The 24,193-nt window shown below is 42.3% G+C and overlaps 1 protein-coding gene across 3 annotated transcripts in view; it reads right to left on the reverse strand.

The window, feature by feature from the left end:
* Positions 1-24,193, reverse strand: part of igf2bp2a (insulin-like growth factor 2 mRNA binding protein 2a) — a 56,281-nt gene continuing 32,088 nt past the window's right edge. For 2 of the 3 annotated variants that reach the window (XM_080412899.1, XM_080412901.1), the window contains 12 exons: positions 21,464-21,527; positions 20,240-20,533; positions 17,804-17,938; positions 16,094-16,216; positions 14,307-14,442; positions 12,406-12,543; positions 11,679-11,747; positions 9,489-9,611; positions 7,343-7,417; positions 7,026-7,157; positions 6,608-6,721; positions 1-5,736 (listed from right to left, as the gene is read on the reverse strand). In XM_080412899.1, the coding sequence (XP_080269025.1) occupies positions 5,638-5,736; positions 6,608-6,721; positions 7,026-7,157; positions 7,343-7,417; positions 9,489-9,611; positions 11,679-11,747; positions 12,406-12,543; positions 14,307-14,442; positions 16,094-16,216; positions 17,804-17,938; positions 20,240-20,533; positions 21,464-21,527 (1,502 nt within the window). In that variant the 3' untranslated portion in view covers positions 1-5,637. The remainder of the gene's footprint in view (positions 5,737-6,607; positions 6,722-7,025; positions 7,158-7,342; positions 7,418-9,488; positions 9,612-11,678; positions 11,748-12,405; positions 12,544-14,306; positions 14,443-16,093; positions 16,217-17,803; positions 17,939-20,239; positions 20,534-21,463; positions 21,528-24,193) is intronic. The other variant, XM_080412900.1, reaches the window with a different exon arrangement.

Below are 24,193 nucleotides of genomic sequence, written 5' to 3' on the forward strand. Positions count from 1 at the left end.
TGTATTTGTTGCTTTTATTTAAAAGGTGAAAGCAGCTTTGAAAAAAAAGAGGAAGAAACAAAGAAAGAAAAAGTCCAGAGCAGTAAGCACATTTCTTTGAAATACTCTTTATTGCTCAGATCCAGGTTGGTCAGCAATACAGTTCACTCACAACTCAAAACGACAGCATAGCTGTTACCAGATAGACATGGATCCATTGAGATGGATCTTCTCTCTCTGTCCAGTACACATTTCACCAATCACCTGAAGGCATTTCAGACCTGTTGGTTCATGGGAAATGTGGGACTGAGGGGTTCCGACCCACTAAAGGAAAATCTCCCAAATGTGAAATGAAGTTCAGAAATGGATCCATCAAAAACTACTACTGTAAGTGTAGGACTATGTGTAGGAAATGTAGCCTAGTACATACTGGATAACCTATTACAGTTCTCATGCAATCCTTCGCATTTTCTCACTCAAACAAGATAGGACAAGAACACTGGTGTGGTTCTGCATATTATCTGACTGTAGAATGTACTGTATCACTGTACCATTCCTCGGCTACACCATGGCAAAACATTTTAAGTTGGTGTTGAATGCCCCTCTGTTTGTTCTATTCACTGCCAAAGACAGAAAAAACACACAAAACTTGTATCTGCATGAGACCAGGACACTCTTAGAACCCTCCATTCTAACATCAGCTACTTTTTGTACCACTCGTTTCCCGCATCTGTACAGAATGCAAGCTATGATTTCACCACAATTTTAATAGCTAGATCTGGTGATCTAAAAGGAATGAATATAAAAAGCAAAGAATCCCAACTACTTCTCCAGGCTATAATAGATCAGTGCAGATGACAAGAGAACTAGATAACCAGAAGACAGGAAAAACTAACTAACCACCATGTGATATGACAAAAACAACACTGTACTCGCCCAGTGACATGTTATCTGGTATTGATTATTAATGTCTAGCACGCCTCACAAAAACTTAGAAATACCAATGTCTAGAAAAAGAAATGAAAAGTCCACTATCATAATTATTGTAAAGTTCCACCTCAAAATCCTGTTGGTTGCAAATGTCCCTACAATGTAACTTCCTCTACAGTCTGGAAACTGGCAGCCAGCCACTGACCAGACTCAGCTCACCACACTGCAATGAAAACAGATATCTCCATCTAGAGGGAATCCTTGCCACCTGAGCCTTTACCTAGACATTAGAACACAAACACACAAGTGAGACCGTTTTAAAGAGTCGTAGAATCAATCCTCCACACAAAGAGGACTTAAAAATTCGAAACCGATCTATGAGTTAAAGGCCCTTAGCACTCATACAGGTGTTTTCAGATACTCTGGCTGCCCTCTCAGGGCAGTGTGGTGTGGGAACGCCATCTAGGTTTGATTGACAGCTCCCCCACACACTTGTTAGTTTTGTTGTACCTAAGGGCAGGTCAAACCTTTTTTCTTACTGGCAATAGGATTTTTCTAACATCATAAAACTGTCAGCATAGCTCCACCCAGCTTCAACCTGACTAGAGGTGTAATCTAGTCAGTGAGTAACTGAAAACCCCTGTATGAGTGTTCAGGGCCTTTAAAACCTGCATCATTGAATGACTTGTTTTACAGTCAAACAAACCGTTACAAAGTGTGAGCAACAACATACAATATCTAGTGCTAGTGCTAGTGAGCTTGAGTAGTGCCACTGTGAAGCCTAGTTTATGCTTCGGCTAAAAACTGTCACACAACCACATCCCTAACCATAAAGAACAGATGTTCGAGTGAAAAACATTTTTCAGTTGGAAATCTGTTACTTTCGGAGAGTGATGTAGCCATACAATGAAGTACAAATTAGTCATAAGGTATTGTAGGTATTGTAGTTCTGTTCAGTATGAGGTACAGTACTGCACTGGTTGTGGGGAGGCTTGCTGACATGGCCTCAGGCTTTGTGTGAGATATTTAATCACTCCTAGTCTGTGTTCACTGGGACAAAACATTCCAACTCCTCAGATGACGGAGTAGAAACGCAAAAAGTATTTTCTTCAACTCAATTCTTAACCGTTAAAGAACTCAAAAGACAAATTACTATCTTTCACTATTGTTCATTTATTATTTTTATTTTTGTATTTTGTATTATTTTTTTGCCCTACATTGGTTTTAGTTTTAGTAACTAAAATCAGCCTTGGATTCTGAGAGGTAATTTAATTATTTTTACAGCACAACAGAAATAAAATGGTAAGATTGATGAGAAAGCCATTTAGAGATCTTCCTTTTTAAATGAAGCCGAGACGCTCTAAATGTCTCCCACCATCTCTCACAACGCAGGTGCAGATTGGTAAAGCCTGATTTATACTTCATTGCGCATCAGTGTCGCACACCAAAAATATCACATCTACAAGTTCATACCACGTCACACTGTGACGCATTGTGAGCTTGTAGATCTGCTATTTTCTGCATATATGTGCTACCAAGTATGATGCATGATGTGCAACCAAATATAACTCAGGCTTACGTGTTGGGTTATAGAAAGACAGAAAATTATGCATTTATGTGTGACTATTGTACATGTTTACAGTATACAGTTATCTTGTCGTACACAGTGACAGATCAACAACTAGCCTAGAGTTGTTCTACATTCTACACAGAAGACTAGGGTATTACACCACCATGTTCAAGAGTCCTGTCAGTGTATTTTTGCAGCTTCATATTTTTTTTTCTTCAAATCAACCCCAGAGTATGTTATCAAACAGAGCTGGTAAGATTGGTTTGGGTCATTATAAAATTATTTTTTTAAACAAACAAAAATCCTGGAGGTACAATTGGGAAAACTGGAGGTACGGTTGTTTTTCTTTCTGTTTTCTATTGTAGGATAACAATTTGTATCTTTCTTTCTCAGCCGATGAAATCAGTACACAACATCCACATTCAGAACCACGTCGGGCAGGCATGTACCCCTATAGATCCTGCTCTTCCTTCAGCTCTTTTGGAATTTGACTTGGAAATCCGATTGGGCGTGTCGATAAGAGAGGTTCAGTGGAGTCCAGTCAGAGACAGTCCAACAGACTTCACTACGGTTTACAAAGTTTTACAGATCCATTGATTCTGCCGTCACTAGTCAGCTGGACCTGAAGAGTTTAGAGATGACTGTAAATCTTGTCACTTGTTCATTTTTTTGTTTGTTTTTTTTTATTAAAAAAGAGAAAAGAAAATTAAAAACGCTCAAAACGATCAGTTAACAAGGCATACAAAATGTGGGAAAAAAGGGGAAATGAAAGATTGGACTGAGGTACCCTGAAGCCTGAGGTAGATCACAATACTGACATGCGCACTGTTCACATCCTGACCAAAGTTACGTGGTGGTTCACTTATTGTTCTCCTATTTTTTCAGGTTTTATTATTATATTATTGTTATTCATAGTCTAGTTTTTCAAGAAAATAAAACACTTCCCTTCAAAGCAATATGGCAGTGTCCCACTGAGGAAAAAAGAAAAGGACTTTATTTTTCTTTTGTTTCTTATCAATAGCTCTCATCACAAAATAGGAAAAAATAGATTCATAAATATTACTCTCTCTTTTTATATATATACACGCACGCTCGCTCACTCGCGCACACACACACACACACACACACGCACACACACACACACACACACACACACACATACACACACGGAGGAAGCTGTGCGTATTGGCAATAACCTTGCATCTGGAAGATGAAGCTGATGGGCTCGCAGGGCGAAGGAGCCAATGGTGACGTCTGAATGGGTGACAAAATAAGGCAACAAGCTTCCATGGTCTCCAAAATAAAGCACAAAGGGATATCAGAACCTGTATGTCCAGCATGCTCTCCGGGCCTCCGGTCAGTCTGCCGAGAAGCATTTGCGTCAAAGAAAGGAAAGTAGATACAGAGAGAGAGAGAGAGAACAATCTGTCATGCGCTGCCGACCGGGCCTGCTGGACATGACAGGGGGTGATATTTCTAAAAGGCTGCATATCGTACATTCACAGCTGTCATGCCATTTTAGAAAGCTCCCTGACAAAGGGAGGGTTAAAGCCAAACACGTTTTGCGGTCATGTGTGTAACCAACACAGGTCATACAGTGCCTCCCCACTATCTCCTCCTACCTCTTCCTCACTATCACTCCACACACACCTCAAGACTGCACCCCCAACCCCACCCCACACCCCCCCCTGCCCCCCCACCCACAAACTCCAACTCTACCCGGGCCCTCAGCTTGCATGTCGCGTTGCCCCTCCTGACTAGCTCATAAGGCCGAACGTGTGGTGATGCACATTCCAAATGACTGGTCGCCCCTTTGACAAGCAAAGGTGCACCTTTATTACTTTTTTTGTTTTGGTTCTTTAGAATGTCAATTTTATTTGCTCAGATCTTCAAAGAGAATTCTTCTAAAAACATCCTCTTAATTTAGTTTTTTTAGTTTTTAGTTTTACAGGACAACAAGCATGAATGTAGATACAGTCTACTATACAGTATGGGATTGATACCAGTTTACTGGTGAATACAAAATCCCTGTTTTATTTAACCTCTGTTGAGCTCTGTGGTTGAAAGTAGCAGTCAGGTCAATGTTATCAAAAAGGCTGCAGAAAAGAAATGATTATTGAAAACAAATATTTTTATCATGTAAAAAAATGAAACAACATGCCAGATGAGAGAGAAGAGAAAGTGATAGCAGAGTGAAAGTAAAATGAAATGAAATGAAAAGAAAGCAAAAAAAAAGATAAGTGGAGCGTCAGATATGAATGGTAAGAAACATTTCAAAGGGACGTTATCCTTTGCGTTGGCACACACACAGGCTAATTATAAGGACTCAGAACCATCCACTATGTTTTCTTAGGGCGTTTTGTATCGTTTGCAGTGGCCTAAAATATGAACAAATAAATGATATAATTTTAAAGAGACTGTCTACTGTATATGCCATGCCTAGTGGTGACACTCTTTTTAACGCAGCCCCATCAAATCTCCCAAATTAACCAAACACTAAAAAAGTACGCCAAGTTGTACTGTCATTTCAACACAAAAATAACAGTGCATACTTCCAACATGTATCAGTATACTTTTCTACTTTGCATTAATACTGCTAAGGATACTTTACTCTTGCAATCTGAATACCACAACCTGTTGTGAGAGAAAGTGTCCATTACCACTCGCTCTCATTCTAATCCCAAAATATCTACGGCAATGTCTCCAATGCGCTCGTGTTAATACAGCTGCTTTATCTGTCTGTTAGGCCTACTGTATGTTAGTCCAACTAAAGAGATAACGTTATGCAGGGCGACTTAATATTGTACTTAATCCTGTTTACATTTTTACTGTGAACACAACAGATGCCCAATTCTCTGTTATTTCCCACTCTCCTTGTTGATTTATTTTTAAATTAATATTATAATTTTTTTTAATGTTTTTAAGTATATTATATCAGTAATGTTTCACCCCCCCCCCCGTCTCTCTCTCCACCTACTCCTGCAGGGCTGGCAGTGCACACTATGCCCTCACATTTCCCCCAATGAAGTTCTTTGGTTTTGTTCCCGGTGCTGCTGGTCTGCCCTGCATGTCCCCTTGGCCTTCGTCTGGATAGGTCTCTGTCCACTTTGGGAGGGCTACATTCATTGGCTGGTGCCCGCTGGAGCAGCCCCCACTGGTCACTTGGCGTGGTGCGGTGGCCCGGGGGCGCCCTGCTGGTGTTTTTGTTCCTGCTGTTTGACCTGTTGAATGATCTCCCGGATCTTCCTCTGTGCAGTCTGGTGGAGGGACCAATCAAAGTAAGGAATGAGATGAAATACCGTAATTAACATTACCATTACCATGATCATAACTTTATTTGTATAGTATCTTTTAAACCAATAAACGAGCAGATTCGTGTGAACAAGACAAGGCAAGACTGGTTCAGCTGGACCCTGATACAGCCAGTGGGACACGGTAGTTTGACAAAAACTTTAACCAATATTCTCCCCCCTATTGCAATGCAAGTAGTTAAGCACTCACTGGATATGCACCCTCTTTGACTGAGATGAGGTTGTTATAGTAACTGAAGGAGCGTGTCACGGTTGAGCGTGTCACGGTTGTCACCAATTTTCAACCTTATCTTCATATAATCGGTCCTCACTAATGCTCATTATTAGATGGCACAATTTCTGTCTACTCATTGGTGGGCTATGGACAGTTGAGCCACCTGCCTACCAATGATAGAGGGATTCCAAAGTTAGCATGCTGAAATAGAAGCCATTGTTCTTGCATTAATAAAACCTATAATTAAAAGTTTTAAATCTTGTTTGATATTACCAATCCTGCCTACCGATGATGTTCAGGTTTCTGAACTGCCCACCCCCCCCCCCCCCCCCACTGAAACACAGAGCCAGTAGACAGAAATGGTGCCAAGGACCAATTATATGAAGATAGGTTGAAAATGGGTGAAGTGGTCCTTTAAGTGATCGTGATTTTAACGTCACAAAATGAGTATGATGTGCAGAAATAAATACAGCATATTGTGTCATATACACATATACAGACACACAGCAAGAACAAGAAGGTTCACTCAATGCTATATTGAGTGAGCTGGATATGAGAAGGTGTTATTACCGCCTATGTGATCCTAATTTATAACAACATTACCTGGCTGGCAAAGAAATGCCCGCTGATTTTCACAAAGACCTCGTCGTTCTCATCTGGAGTTTGGTCCCGTGGTACGATGACCTCAGCGCTAGTAAGATTCTGCAGCTCATTAACCTGCAAAAGACGGGGAACCCAGAGGTCATGTAGCCTCACGTAGCCAGCATAGATATCACAAGCTCAGCTGCCTTTGACCTTTGTCAGGCTAGAGGTCATGCACTGAGGATTGTGCAGTGCAGATTAGTCGCCCAGAGATAACACATTTTTATCAAAGGGAGGTCCGTGGCCTAATGCATCAAACTGGAGGTCCTTGAAATGAAAAGGGTTTGAGAATCACTGGACCAAAGCGGACTGGGGTGAACTAGCGGGATGCTGCGTAACGATCCCAGTACACTTTCCACCTCCTTCACCGTCAACCTACCGTCTTGCCTCCTTTGCCGATGACCCTGCCAGCTGCATTTGAGGGAACCTTGATATGCGTCTCCAGTTTCACCTCCTCCTTTGCCGTGAAGAAGTTCTCCTCCTTCAGTTTCCCAAATATCCTGCCCTGGGCCTGGAATACAGAGGAGGGAATGAGGCAAGGAAGACTGGGGAAAATGGGGACACAGTGATAAGCATATATTGATGATATAATCATCTGAATACAACTTACTGTATGTGACATAACAAGCCTGCAGTTGTGATCATTCAGAAATTTTCTTATGACATGGGGATTCGTACTGTACTGCTTGTATTTACCTTAAATTGAGCCTCCGGGGGTCCAGTAATTATGACCATCCTCTCTGTGACGTCTGGACTCTCTGCAGGGGCGATCTGACACAAGTGAGGAAAGGTAGGGGCAGGGGGAGGGAGAGAGAGAAATAGAAAGCATGGTCTAACAACATCGTGGTCAAGGTGTTCCGGTTCTGAAGTCATCTAATGCAGTTCTATAAAACCCTATAAAACCTGACAGGACTTCAATCCAAACCAATGACATTCTCCTTGCATCACATTACATGAGCTATTTACCCAGCTGACAAACATCTCACCAAAACATAAAAAGCTTTAGGGTTTCTTGAAATTCTCGGCTCACTAGTCATTTTCCAGCAGAGAATGTTTGTCCATGTTGAAGACTAACATTGTCAGCTGTGGTCCAGAAAGTACCGCTGACTCAGCCAACACTGTCTGCCAACTTGATAACACAGCCTCAGCAACTCACTGACTGGCTTGGATTTGTGTTGAGACTGAGAGTACCCTCTGTGTATATTGATAAAAGAAAGGATCGCGACTGGTGATTTGATAAAGTGGTTAAAACCCACAGCTGGCCCAGGATCAAATCTCACCACTGCCTTTCCCATAGTGTTTCCCCTTTGTTGTCTCCCTCTCAGCTTTCCTGCTATGTACAGGTATCATTACTGTCGGGCAGAAACCTTTTGTGTCCAAAACTGTAACTTTTAAGTAAATGGACAAAAGAACCTGTGTTCCAATGGATCCGGTGTAGTTATTATTTAGTTACAAGCTCTTGTTAATAACTTTTCATTGGTTAACTATTAAAACCTGTAGACAGACTTAAAGATGCAGTGAAATGAAAAATATGTTTTTCACACTTTTAGAGAATATCCGTGGTCATAATATGGACATACCTAACAATAGATGCCAATATATATATTTTTAATAAATTTTGAGTATTTTTATATCAAAAGTCTCTAAAAGGCCAATCTTAATTACTTCCTGTGGCTGTGAACGCAAACGTACTGCGTGATGACAGACACTTGTCTGATTTTATTCACCTCCTCCAAACACACCTGATTTTAATTACAGAACTACTACTTTTGAATCTCATTCAAGATGACGTCCAGACGGTAACATTTTAGGTTAGAAATAAGCAACGTAGTAACAAACATGCTTCACATTGGCCGTCTCTCTCTCTCCCTTGGGTAGCATGCGCCTGCAGGCTACAAACATTAGCCCTTTGCTCCACACGGCTGCAGTGAGCAGTGTTGCCAGATGGGATTTTTTTAATTATCGTACCGGAGGATTAAAATGATCGTATTTGAAAGAAAAGTATCGTACACAGCCGATATATATCACAGGTGTAAAATATGTAGGTGTAAATATGTAATTTCACAAATAAATTGCGTATTTATTGTAAGAAACAACCTTGTTTGAGACTCCTACATGACAAAAACACATCACTTATGCTGCGTGGAAGCTGGACCTTACTCAAATAAAAGACTGAAACTGGACTGGAAAGACACGACCCATGTTTTTAATGCCTCCAAGCGAAATAGCAGATCTATAAGCTTAAAACATGTCACAATGCAACACGCTGTGAGCTTGTAGATCGGCGAATTGAGCTACTTTTGCGCAACACTGTCCTATGGCATTAATTTATGAAACAATAAATCAAAGACGAAGATAATAGTGATATATCATCATTATAGAAATCACTAAGGAGCGTTGACAGTCCTCACTCCTTTTAGGAAGAACAAAAATATAAAAAACTTAAATAGTAGGGCTGAAACAATTAACCAAATATAGTCAAGAGAAATTATATCAAAATGAAAATATCATTCTAAAATGAAAAAAACTTTTTGACTGCTGGGAAAACCAGCATTTACCATCAGTGCCTTTTAAACCGATGAATCAGCTGATTTGTATGAACAAGATTTGTTAGTTTGACAGAAAACTGTATATGCTTATTTGTACATAGATACCTTATTTACTGTCATTTTATGATCTAAAGTGATCACATAGATTAATTGAATTATCAAAACAATTATCGACACATTAATCGATTGAAAATAGTTAATTGCAGTCCTAATAAACAGCATAACAAATCAGTTCAAACTGAAATGATTAACTGTTTCCTGAATGAGTGTTTTGCAGAGGATGCTTGACTCACCTTGATTGAAGCGCCAGCGAAGCGGGCTAGTTGTTTGATATGCTGGCCCTTTTTGCCAATCAGGGCCCCGACTGCCTGAGTTGGAATAAAGAGGTAGACCACCTCCTGTTCAGGAGCCTGCTGCTGAGAAAGATAGAAAAGGAGAAGGGTCATTACAGGTTTACTCCTTGCAGTGTTCTTTGATAATGCTTCCTAGATTCAAGATGAATTATTCTCAAATTCTAACTGTACTGATTTTATCATTTATCCTTAAACGATGATCGTATAGAGAGAGTGCCTAGGTATGAATATGTAGGAATCTGGTTCAAAAGGAAAGAGCTGGAGCACATGGGTCATCTTAAAAACATTTAATAGGTGTACAGCATGTACAAATGTCAACATCCGGTTAGGACCGGATATGACGTCAGCCTGTTTGGGAGGGGGCGAGTGAGCCAGCGAGATCATCAATGTGTCGATTTGTTGCTCTCTACTGGTAGAACTGTATTATGGGTTTAAAACCCCAATCAGATCATTTATTTGAATGAAAAATTTAAAAATTTAAAAATTTAAAAAAACGCAAATTTCTGGCACTGTACTTTATGAAAATACTCTTGGCAGTGAAAGAGTTAAAATAGGTAGCACATTTTTTTTATTTTTTATTGTTATAGTATTGGAGGTTCAGCAACACAAGTCTTTATAGTCTTTATACGAGACTGAGAATAAATATTTTTTTGTAAATTAGTGTTTTATCTGTACTGAACTATGGACATAGATAAAGATGCTGTCAACCACTCAGTATTCAGACTTACAGAATACCGTATCACTGGTGACAGAACACACACCATTGTTGAATCTTCAAATAGTAAAATCAACAGGAACTTAATTTGTATTTAAAAATAAAAAGCAGCGTCGGATTTTGTAATGTTATACATTGGCATTCTATTTCCTTTCTTTCTTTATTAGGATCCCCATTAGCTTCCACAAAGTGGTCGCTAGTCTTCCTGGGGTCCACACAAAATGTAAACAATAAAAACAGACAATAGTTAAACTTGTGTTATATAACTAAAACGTCTAACATTTACGGCGAGCATATTCCAAGCCGAAGCAGCTCTGTAAAGGACAGTTCTCATCAAACAATTTGTTTGTGGTCTTGGCACCACCAGATGACCTGTGCTCACTTGTTGAGCAAAAACCCTGTTTCACCATGCAAATATCAATTTCTAATCAACGGAGCAACTATTTAAGATATCTACCCAATATATGGCAAGGTAACTAAGCAACCCAAACCTCCACCAAAGTGTCATTTCGCTTTAAGTGTGGAGACTGCTGTGGGGATTAAAAAACTCTTAAAATGTTCTTTCTTGCCCTTGGGACTTTATATCGTAGGCAGGAGCTTAAACAGCTGTGGAGCTGGAATTTACAAAAACAAAATGTTAATTTAACTCTGAGAGTGTATAAATGTATTTGTATACTCTCACAAATGGATACATTAACGAAAATAGAAAGAAAACATTTAGGGAGAGTTTCATATAACTTTCCAGGTACCTGACATTTTTTTAATTTAGACAGGTTGGAATGGAATATTACCCATTATGGTTGTCAGTGTGAGAGTTTTCCAACATGTCTTTTTTGTTTTGTTTTGTATTCCTCAGCATGGTAACAAACATATCTCTAAGTTTTTGAAGTGGGTTTTCTTTTCCTTTTTTTATATAAACCACAGGATAACACTGGTCTGAAAATCCCCTTCCGGAAATATTTGTGGTGTTCTGGTCGATGGGCAAGGGGACATGAGAATTCCACACCCTGTCACTGGCGGTATGGTTTTATCCAGCTCTCTCTCTCTCTCTCTCTCTCTCTCTCTCTCTCTCTCTCTCTCTCTCTCTCTCTCTCTCTCTGTAGTCATTAATGCTTGAGGAAGTGGCAGTGAAGGTTTAAAGTGGATGGCTTTCACCTCCCCCACAAAAGCCACTGGTAGAGTGAGGCTTTCCCCTCCAACACAAGGGGACGACAAACCTTGCATTCCAAAAGACGTCAATTAAAATCTGCTTTGTGTAGGCAAGGCAACACATAAAAACCATGACCTTGGCGAGCGAGCTGCTCCCTTTAGTGTTCTAAATATTGCTCTAAATAAAGCAAAGAACAAGAAATGAGGTGGGAATTCACTGCTCACTGGGACTATACTGAATGTGGTGCTGATATCACAGGACATACTGAGTGCTGGTGGGGGATGGCACTTGCTGGAGGAACCCCATAGAGGCCGCTGAGATGTGAAGGGTGACTCTGTAATGGACAAAACAGTAAACTGGTCAGGCGCTTCTCTGCCTCTCTTTCACACGAATGCACACAGCACACACACAGCACACATTAGGGGAATTAGGGGAATTTCAAGGCATCTACTCAGTATGAATCACACATTTGGTATGTGTAAATGTATTTGGCAAACACACACACAAAAAAAGAATAACCCAACAACAATAACCACCTTTATTTTCAAAGATTGTTCACCTATTTTCGCCGAATGTACTGTATGTCTATTATGACATGCCCAGAATAGGGACGCTAGGGTTTATGTGGTTAGCTTGCCTCGGTTCCAAGCACGCCAATGCATTCTCACAGACAGCCTCAGCAATTTGACTTGCCTTTATTGGGCAATGAGTAGAGACTTTATTTTAGAGAGAGACTGACTCATCTCTGGCAGAGATGGGGGATTTCTGCTTGTTTCAAGCTTGTCATGTAGGAAGACCTGAGTCAAAACAGCATTGCTTCTTCACAAACACTTCTGGTACACACAATTGACCACACATGGCATTGGGAGGAACTGCATTATCCTGTTGACTGGACTAATGCTGGACTTATTTATTAGCTTCGTTGTGTTTAACCTTATATGGTAGTTTAAAGAAGAAACCAAATGTCGGTTTAGGGTTAGCAGTGCACTCACCATGAATGGGTTATATCCTGCTGGTGCCACTTGGGGCAGTCCGCCGCGTGGTCCTGCAGAAGGAGGCAGCACCGACAGGCCAGAGGAAAAGATGCCCAGTGCATTCAGGTTCAAGCCCGGGATAAGGTTGGTTTGTTGCTGAGGGTAGTGGATAGCAGAGAGATGGAGAGCAAAGAGTTTTAAAAAAGTGTTATAATCTAGCAGTGGTGTAAAGTAACTAAGTACATTTACTCAAGTACTGTACTTAAGTACAGTTGTGCGGTATTTTTTACTTTACTGGAGTATTTCCAATTTTCAGTACTTTTACTTCTACTCATCTCAGAGGCAAATATTGTACTTTTACTCCACTACAATTATTTGAAAACTTTAGATACTAGTTACTTTGCAGATATAAATTATTATATTATAAAACATACATGAACCACTTTAGCCCTATTTTATACATAGGCTATTCGGAAATAGCCGATCTACAAGCTCACAATGTGTCGCGATGCGACGCGCTGTGAGCTTGTAGTTCTGCTATTTTCAAACATTTTAGTACTTTTACTTTTGGTACTTTAAGTACATTTTGATGCCAATACTTTTATACTTTTATTCAAGAACATTTTTAATTACGAACTTTTACTTGTAACAGAGTATTCATATATTGCAGTATCGATACTTTTACTTGAGTAAAACATTTGAGTACTTTTTCCACCACTGTAATTTAGTAAGGCACTGGCAGTAAATGGGGGAACTGAATTGGGTGTTAAATCTTGTGGCAATTATGGTCAAAGAGTTGTATTCTGACAGGCAGCGTAACCTTTGAGGCAAGCAAAGGACATACATCTCTCAACACATCGGGTGATCAAATTCATTCTCGTTTCTTGAATTTGTCTTTTGCATCTTCCGTGGGGGAAACTGTTCCGCCAGTGGATGACAGAAATATTTCCCCTCAGGGATTCATTCAACTATTCTGGTTTTGTGATGGCGCCAAACACACGAGGTCTCCTTTCACTTGCATTTTCCCAGAGACTCTCCATGATGACTTTGTGTAATATCCAAACTGTCACGCTAGATGGCCCTACCTGCTCACTGTGGAAGCTGAGCAAGGCAGGCATTGAGACAGTGCTAAGTACACTCACAGCAGCCCATACTGTACTTTAAATGCATGCTAGTGTGCAATATCCATTGCCAGTTACAAGCCCTACATCAGACAGTAATAACAAGAGACAGCACACAACTTCCAATTTAGTAAAGGAAAATACACTTGCAATTTGAGACACAGGCAATTCTATTATTGACAATGGGGGAAAATATACATTTGAAACTCCCATCATCATTATGCTCGCACATACTATGACTTAACACTTAACAGCATTGACTCCAGCATTACTCTAATGCAATCAGGAGCACATTCACTGTGATATCATCGCCGCACTCTCTTCCTCAGTGGTTGACCTCCCCTGGCTGCGCCACCAGTGATGTCATCGGGGCGGTGTGAAAGAGGAGCCGGGAGAGAACAGCCTACAGCTATCAGATGTATGCTGGGAATTGCAGGCATTAAGCGGGGACACTGACACATGCAGCAGGGAAGGAGTGAGTCAGAGGCTTGGGCAAATCGACTGACTCACACGCACGCACACACCCGTCGCACGTGCATGCCCAGATACTCTCTCTAGACGCTAATGAGCTGTTTGATGATCGTTTACGGTTATCTGCTTACCAAGCGGACAATGGCCGGTATTAGTCATGTCGGCGGTAAGGTGTATGAATAGGAGAGCAATACTATCCCTTGCTCTCTGATAGCATTTCACTACCCCTCCCAATAGATCACCTGTCAGTCTAAATGAGTCACGCTGAGATCATATCCCACCAAGACAGACAACATGCAAAGCACGTTGAGCGGTGGTTCAGCTTACGTTTATAGCAGCAATGTCGTTCTCGTAGCCTTCCCTCAGTTTCCTCATGATCTCCACCTCGGCTTTACAACACGCATCCATGCTGCCTTTCACTGTGATGGTCCTCTCAGGGTTGTAAATGGTTAAATCTTGTAACCTGCGGCGGATGCCATGCACGCACACGTGCAGTCACACACACACACACACACACACACACACACACACACACACACACACACACACACAGACACACACACACACACACACACACACACACACACACACACACACACACACACACACACACACACACACACACACACACACACACACAAGCACATGGTAACGCAAGTCATTTGGATGCACAGCTGTCAGATTGAAAACAAAACAAGAAACCTCACACATTTGGCAAGGTGACTGACTCACTACTTGGAGGAATATCTGTTGCATAGCAAAGGTAGTCCTCCAATCTTAAGCTCCAGCATTTTACATGGTGTAATAATTAATAATAAACATTCTGCCAAACAGTGCTTTTGTCACGTGTCCAGAATGACGACACCAAAAGAGGATTGTGCAGAGATACAGGATGCAGACACGCCACAATATTATGTTCATTTGTTAAAGGACTATGTCAGCATTTGTGAGTACTTTGTCACTCTTACTTCGATAGGATTTAATTCCGTTATGAAAGCATTTTGTGTCATAAATGTTCCAATAATTGCTTTCATATCCTCTGCAGAGCACTAATCTTGACAGCAACTTTAATCTTCAGTTTGTTTAGAAAGGTTTAAGAAATTGTGCATTCATGTACGTGTACAGTATATCCAAAATACATCTTTGTATTAGCAATGTACATTATTTCAGTACACCACTACATGAATCATATAATCAATACCTTCATAGACCGTACAGTTACGACTGTACGTTGTATAAAAGATAAGATGCCTATTGCTTGCGCGAATGAAGTGGATCTAATCTATTCTCTCCTCTGTGTAAGTGGGTGTGGACAAAAGCTCCATCATCGATACGGTTGCTACTGTCCCAAGGACTCTGTTCTCTCCTCCTCTGTCCTCCGCCTCTCTCTAGCGCAAGGCTCATTACGTCTTCACAGAATCAGAGACAGAGCAATTCATTAGCCCTAAATGAATAAGGGTTAGGGAGTGTGGTCCGTTAAACGAGGTGCAATCACCACGCCTCTGATATTGTGTCCTGGAGTGAAGGAGCTGTAATCAACTCTACACTTTTGGCCTGTAATGGCAGACTAAGTTAAGTGATACCACATGCTGGGTGGCTCATGAACATAAGTCTGAGGAAGAAGGGAAGGGTGCCTCCGGTGAACTGAGAAATTGCATGCTATAATACTGTCTCCTAGTCTAATAGCTGTCTTGCTCTTAAATAGCTGACTTTACACAATTTTGGGTTGCCACCACCAAGACAACGCTACAGTTCAGTCAGAAACACTTTTAACAATGGGCGCTAGGGTGGCGCAGTGGTAAAGTGCCTCCCCACCACTGTGGAGGTTGTGGGTTCGAATCCACCGTGGTGCATCCGGCTTTGTCGAGCGTCTACACGAACACAATTGGCCCGTGTTCGGAGGAGGGAAGCTGGGCGGGGAGGGTGATAATAGTCATTGCACGTACTCCTACGGGCTGGGGCAGCACCTGTCAGCAGGGAGTGTTGGGCAGGAGGAGTAGCACGAAGGCTCTACGTCCTCCCGGCGGGGGCTCCTCACTGGTAGGTGAGTGAGTAGGATACAACAGCAGTGACAACACAGAAATGTAGGACAGAAAAAAGGGCAGAGCACTTACGAGGAGATGGTGATCTTGGTCCCTGTATCCTCCTCGATCTTCTTCAGGTTGCGACCCTCCTTCCCAATAAGCCGGCCCACCAGGCTGTTGTGGGCCAGGATTTTCAGAGGGATGTCCTCCGTCCTATATGGAAAGAAATCGAGACATGTGCTGTTAAGTTTAAAGCACCATCAGACTGTAATCATTTGCCTAATTCAGTGGTTTTCAAAGTGGGGACCAGGGTCCCTCAGGTTTCCTTGGGGGGGGGTTCCGAATCTCCAAGTCTCTTACAGGTCTGTAACTCTGAGAGAGTACCAATTGAACCAAATGGACCCCACTCTCAGAGTTATGGGGTAGTTGAAATTAAAAAGTTTGAGAACCACTGGCCTAACTCATTCAGATCAATTACTTATTTTCATGGCTTCATAACCTTTTGCTTGTTTACCTTAAATCTACGTTATTGTTTTCAATTTTATTTACCTTTCTCTTTTTGTTTATGCACTGACTCAGTATTTTGACAACATGTGTTCTGGCTGTTATAGCACTTGTACGACTTTATTATAGATATACAAAAGTTTGCCATGCTACTCCTCCCACAGTTTTGGTGGCACACACAAGCTATCATGTCAAATCGCCTGGCTTCGCCAGGAATCGTGTGCTTGCATTTACGCACGCACACACGACACTCCCATTGAAAACAATTCATAACATACTCAGGAAAAAAGCTTGCCCTTGGTGGACACAGCCCCTAAGCCTCGGTCAGCCTCCATTCAGTGGTAGCCTTTGACTTCGTGAATTCCCCACCTGCTCTCTCTTGAATGTTATTTTCCGCCTGCTTATTTATTTAACCACTTTCGACCTGGCATCCCTGTATTGGGCATGTTTTAGGCATTGTCAACAAATTTCTATTTGAAAAAATAATAAAGAATTGCAAAGACAGTAGTTCAGCTATTGACTCTCAGGACCAGTAGAAGCTAGAAGCGTTCAAAAAAGTGTGGAGTCTTGTTAAATGTGTCGGGCTGAATTAGGGACGCTGGCACAGGCTCCTAAGCACTAAGCTGTAGTCACATGAGGCAGGCCAGTTGGACACGTCATATGCGCTATGTTTAAGAGAGAGATAGAGAATAGATGTTGAGATTAAAAGGTGTACCGGTGAGATTAACGGATGAGATGATTAGGTGTCCAGTCGACGTCAGGGTTAATCTGAATGTGAGAGCGCACGTAGTTGAACGTGTGCATGTATGCATGGGTGTGTATGCTCACACGCCTGTATGTGTATATGTACACATCTGTGAATTTACAAGTGTAGCAGTGTGGCCCTGCCTGAAGCCCAGAAACCTAATATCCCCTTGTTCAGGGGCAGTAAGATGTTTGGCTTCACATGCAGGATGCAGGATACTCGGTCCAGGTGGTTGCATGGACATGTGCAGGTTTTGATTTACTGGGGAAATTGGGGGGGATCCATGCCCCTGCCTCTGGTCAGACTGAATACATGCATTTCCTTTTGAGAAATGTAAACTGTCTAATATGTGTATTTTGGGCACATTTTCACCCAAAATAATAATTAATTAGCAGATCGATAAGCTCACATTGTGACGTGTTGTGAGCTTGTAGATATTGTAGGCTATCATTTTCCCTATTTGTCTTACAACAAAGTACATAGGGCTTAAGTGCTTAAGAAAATGCGCCACCTCTCTGTTTTTGTTTTTACAAATGGAACCCTGGACTCACGTATTGGTCTCACTGGCCTCCTTCTGCATGATGTCCAGAATCATGCGACAGGCAGAGGAACAGCCCTCGGGAGTGGAGTGGATGGTGATGGGTTTTTCTGCCGCACCTGCATTCTCCTTCCGATGAATATCTACCCTGAGAGAGGGAGAGAGAGAGACGCACAGGGGAAGACACACAGAGAGGGAGAGGAGGAATAGGCAATAGACAAATGTATTACTTTACTAGGCACTTTTAACAAAAACACAATACCCAGGATTGTCAGTGCTAGATGTGCTAGAAAGAGCAACAAACAACAGAGCGCACATTCAGCAAAAGATAAAGAAAGCAAAGAGAGAACAGAACAGAGGAGAAGAATTTCTAATTCTTTAAAAACAAGAAATAAATGACAAGTAATATTATACCAGGTGCTGTGTGTGTGTGTAAACGTTAATAATGTTTTTTATATAAGTGGTGGCAACATTTTTAGACACCACACGGGTCTTCCCAACAATAGCGAAGATTAAAATCAGGGTGAACATGGCCAAATAATAACTTAATAGCCAAACTAGGTCTAATGAAGCACGCTAGCATTTAGGCTAACTCTGTTGCCTGAGGCCAAGTTGTTGCACTGTCTGCAACTGTTGCAGTGCTGAAGGAGGGGAGCGGAGGGCGGTTACTGCGGAGGACGGGCTTTCTCCCCATTGGCTTAAAACCCAAAAAATGACTTATTTTCTATCAACTGCACACCCCATGAAACCTTGAATCCATGGATTTATTTTTGTTTTTGTGGCATTCCTAAGCCAATAATTTGATTCCCGTCTCCTACCGGCTAATGTATCCGGTAGGAGACACAAAGTAGATTATTTGTGTCTCCTACCGGATACACACCCGGTCATCAAATTATTGGCTTAGGAATGCCACAAAAACAAAAATAAATCCATGAATTCAAGGCTTCATGGGGTGTGCAATTGATAGAAAATAAGTCATTTTTTGGGTGAACTCCTCCTTTAAAGGACAGGCAAAACGGGGAAGTGTCCCCATTGGCTTTAAAGGAGTGAAGGACAGCCAGGATAGCCAATGATTGAAAACATGTCGAACATGATGCAAATATTTAGGATGACGATTAGGTCTGACAAATAACTGATCTATGAGAACACAGGAGAGAGCTATATTCGACTATATTCGTCCATTTAATTCAGTGTAACGATAGTTCATGTAGACACGGAAGGCAGAATGTTTATATTCTTCATTCACACTCCCCAGACCCCCCCCCCATTCGCTTACAGGCTTATACAGTTGTACTCCTTTAAGTCAGTACGTTCAACCTCTTGTCATTCTCATTCGCTACAAGCCAACTCACTCACGCCCTCATACCCACAGTGCAACTCGGGCGGTTCATTTAAGCAGCTCTGCTCTGTTCATTCTACATGCTTAGCTGTCATTGCAGGTTGTTCAGCTGTAGGTTTTCAAATTCCCTCCACCTCCCCGGCCTCCTCCCTGTGGCATTTACTGTACTTCATATTGTTTTAGGTTGATTCTGTGTATTGTACTGTGGTTCTGAGGATTATACTATGATTTTGTGTATTGTACTGTGGTTCTATGGATTGTACTATGATTCTGTGTATTGTACTGTGGTTCTATGGATTGTACTATGATATGTGGTAGTTTAATTAGGCATTGAAGGTTCAATGTTTATGTAAAACTGTATTTATGCTATGCTCTGGGGTTTTGTGATTGAAGATCTGTGACATATTTGCGCAGGGAATCTTTAATATCACAAGAGCAGTCACACCGCCAAACTTGAATGCAATATCATTGCATATTTGGTAAATGGTTAATATGGTAATGGTTAATAAATGGTAAATGGATAATTAATGGTCTGGTTATTTCTGAGCTGAAGTGTCTAAATGAAACCCATTTAATCCGGGAACGCATCCGTGTCATTTAAGATTTTAGCTATAACCATTGTTTTTATACTTTGGCAATTCAAAAATAGCAGATCTACAAGCTCATAGCTCATACCGAGTGCCGCGCTACGAGCTTGTAGATCTGCTATTTTTGAAAAATCTTGAACATTTGTGCAAATCTTTGAATATATATTTCAGGCGGCCAAAAACATATAATTTTGGGGGTCCTTGACAAGAAAAAGATTGAGCACCACTAATATAGCAACAATATAGTTTTTCTGATAAATGAAGACATTTGGTGAGACATTTGACAGTTACAAATGTTCGCTTTAAAAAATGCATATTCAAAAATGTGCTCAAATTTTCAAGATCTTTCTAAAATAGCAATATCTACGAGCTGAGCTTGTATATCTGCTATCTTTTGAATAGCCAAAGAAATCTAAAATGACAGAGATGCGCACTGTACAAGTCATGTACAGTACAATGTAAGCAGAAAACAGGCTGATGTGTGAATATGACCAACAGAAGAGTCTTCCTACAGCGGCCTTACTTTGACTGTGTCTGTTTGGTGACGTTCTTAATGGTGAGCCCTTCCTTGCCGATGATGGCTCCCACGAACTGGGTGGGCACGAGCATGCGCAGGGGGAAGTCGTGTTGCTTGTGGCGTGTGCCGCCGTAACCCCCCGACGGGCCGGGCTGCGGGGCGCCGTCCTGGTCCCGGGACGTTCGACCCCCGCGCCGCATGCGGGGGGCCTGCGGGGGCGGAGTGGCGTCCATGTCCAGAATGTACGACACCCTGAAGGAGTAATCCTCAAACTGATGTCCTGTCAGCTTCTCGATGGCTCTGCAGGGGGAGAGGTTAAGGAGAAAACACAGAAACGGAGAGAACGTGGAGGAGGTAAAGAGGAGGATGAGGAGAGAGGGAAGGAGGGAGTGCAGGAAGGTGAGGAAGGGATGGATAACGGATTTTAGACCAAAAAAGTTATACAGTAGGTCGGCGGTTCCCAACCTTTTCTGGATCGGGACCCACTTGAAAATCTGGGAGGCGTTAAGTGGTCAGATGGGTGGACCGCTCTGCATTTTCAGAGCGTGTTTATTTTAATGATCAATCGATTGTGTTCCGGCTTGGATCAATAATGAACACAACATTTTCAATGTTTTTATTTTATTTTTATTACATTTTTTATGTCAATTTTATTATCATTACAATCTTAGTATTTTGCCAATTATTTGGAAGCCCACTTGCAAAATCAGTACCTACCCATCAGTAGGCCCCGGACAACAGGTTGGGAATCGCTGCAATAGATTGTATTAAATTGTTCTGTTTAATTTACTACTCCAAGCAAAAAACGGATATACAGTAATACCAATATGCAATAAATAAGCATCTAGACGAGAGGCCCTCTGGTACAATATAGAGATTAGCAGTGACTGTGAATGTAAGTCCTTAGGGCTCTATACTAGGCCCCTTCTGCAAATGTTACCACAGAATAAGGATGCTAGGGTTCAAGTGGTTAAACTTTCTTGTCACGCCCGACCCTGGCAAGTGCATCAGATTAAGGGTGCAACAGTTAATAGAACTAATCAATTGATCGATAATTTAATGAAATAATTGATTAATAAAATAGATCCCTATTTTGGGCATGGCGTGGCATCAAATACTAATATAAAAATACGTATAAATATGTGCCTTTCGATTATTCGATTAAAACAAACGATAGTTGCAGGCTTCCAGCCCACATCAGATAAAAAAGTAATTATAGGATTTTCTTACACTTTGGCTTCCTCCTTGGTAGCGTATGTAACATTCACCACAGCTGTTTCTGTATCAGTGTTCACTGTGTGCAAGAGAACAAGATAAAGAAGGCGAGAGACAGGGGGGAGAGAGAAAGAGAGAGAGAGAGAGAGAGAGAGAGAGAGAGAGAGAGAGAGGTAGATAGAGGAGAGAGAGACGGAGAGAGAGAAAGAGAGGACAGACAGACAGACAGACAGACAGACAGACAGACAGACAGACAGACAGACAGACAGACAGACAGACAGACAGACAGACAGACAGACAGACAGGGTCAGTAGTTTCCATGTGCATCTATCTTGCATATTTTTGTTCAGTCAGTGGTTCTCAAACATTTTCATGTCAAGAACCCTCAGATTTGTATTTATTTGGTCATTGTTGTGAATTTAGTTGACCAACCATGTGGTCCCAAGAGTCTCCATCTAACTAGGCAGATGAGAGTGATTCAACACAATGTACTGGGTCAAGCAGATAAATGTCAGTATAATCATAACAGTTGTGGACACCCATCTGAAAAGATTTTGTGTCAGGGACACACCATATCTTGTTAAAGATTTTCAACATTTTCCTAGATTTTTTTTGTTTTTCTTCAAAAATAGCTAAAGTATAAAATAGGGTAAAGTGGTTAAACTGTTGCATGGGGACCCCCTGGAACCCCCTCAAGGACCCCTGGGCCCCCGGATCCCACTTCGAGAACCACTGCTGTATAGGTGCAGCTTGACACATTGTCTGGTTCCCGTGGCGACCGATGAGAGCCACTCGTTTGTTTGTGTGAATCCATTACAGCCATCGCCACACTGGCCTGAGTCCAGGCTTAGCTGCTGCCTACGATACAGGAGCTGCTACTGTACGTACAATAGCTACCAGCACAATAACAGATGAAAGTTTAACCTGACAGGGCAGATAAAGCAAGTGCTCCGAGAAGAATTATGGCCCCTAGAACGCACGACAGAAATGCTCCTTGGGATGACTGTTGGTCCTGTCTACATCCTGCGCTTTCTGTAGAACAGCGACTGCCACAAGTAGCCACCGCATGATACGCTATGATTGCATATGCAAATGACCTGTATATTTTATTACAGGTCATGTGACCAAACACCAAACACCCACATCTCTCAAAAATAAGAGATATACTCAGGCTGTCTCTTGCTGTCCATGAAAACAATGTGCGCGTACATGCGTGCGTGCACGTGTGAGCGTGTGTGCGTGGACCGAGAAGGGTTAAACTTAGTGAGAGCCTCCAGCTGGCGTTAGTGAGGACAAGTGGGCAGAGTCTGGCACAATGCCCGGGTGGAGCGCTCACAGCCAGTCCGGCCCAGCCCTGCCCCACCCTGCCCAGCCCCATCCATGCCACACAAGAACACGCGCCGACGACTCCACCAAACCTCACCCCCGGGACACATCCACAGGCGCAGACAGACCCGATAGAGCGACAGACAAGCAAGCAGGGAAGTAAGTCAGGCGGGCGGGCAGGCAAACAGGTAAAGAAGGCGCGCAGAGACACACTGGACGGACAAACAGACGCAGACTTTAGACCGACAGACAAGCTTTCTTGAAGTTCCAAACAAATTGCTACGGAAAGACTTTGACGGTACTGATAGGTGACTGACAAAGAATTCCAAACACTGCCCTGATATCTGGTGTGTTCACACAGAGTGAGCTGTTTTATAATAGAGTCTGGGAAAAGTGAGAGGAGAAAGTTCACCGCTGGGTTCACTTTTAGCACCTGTCAGGACTACAGTGGGCGGTAGTTGGTCTTGGCTGGCTGAAAGCACAGAGGGGCGCTCAGCCCCTCTGTGTGTGTGTGTGTGTGTGTGTGTGTGTGTGTGTGTGTGTGTGTGTGTGTGCGTGTGCCTGTACGTGTGCGTGTGCGTGTGCGTGTGTGTGTGTGTGTGTGTGTGTGTGCGTGTGTGCGTGTGTGCGTGCGTGCATGCGTGCGTGCGTGTTTTTCACTTTGTATGTTATGCGCATAAGTAATAGTCTGTGTGTGTGTGTGTGTGTGTGTGTGTGTGTGTGTGTGTGTGTGTGTGTGTGTGTGTGTGTGTGCGTGCGTGTGTGTGATTTGGGCATGAGTGTATGGACAGTGGAGAGTTCCTAATTGAGCTTGGGGTAAGCTCTAATGCTGGCTACCTCCTCTCTCTCTCTCCATACACACACACGCACGCACACTCATACACTGCAAAAGACTCACCACAGGCGCCTACAGTAACCTCCCCCATTACCGCTACACACCTCCCCAAAACACACACACACACACACACACACACACACACACACACACACACACACACACACACACACACACACACACACACACACGCACACACACTCAAACACATTACTCCTGGATTTCTGCCACATCTGCCCACTTCAATCCATATGCTGAGGCCAAGGGGACCATAGCCATACACACTACACAGTGCTTATTATGGAGGCTGTATGCAACTCAGATGCTGCTCTGCTCAGGTCAAGCCAGATGTACAGTATACTTGGTTGTGCGCTGGTGTCACACGGCGAAAAGAGCTGATCTGCAAGTGCACGTCGCGTTGTGAGCTTGCAGCTCAACTAAGCATAAATTATAAGACGTGCACGTGACACACAAGATGATAGAGCAGTGATTTACATGTGCAGAGATGGGTTATGTTTAGACGACGAGTGCGTGGTATGAGAGGGTAACGAGGAAGTCAAGTCGCTGAGGGAGACTTGACTCAC

The sequence above is a fragment of the Gymnoscopelus braueri genome, assembly GCF_963280865.1.
Source record: "Gymnoscopelus braueri genome assembly, chromosome: 18".
Taxonomy (NCBI): Eukaryota; Metazoa; Chordata; class Actinopteri; order Myctophiformes; family Myctophidae; genus Gymnoscopelus; species Gymnoscopelus braueri.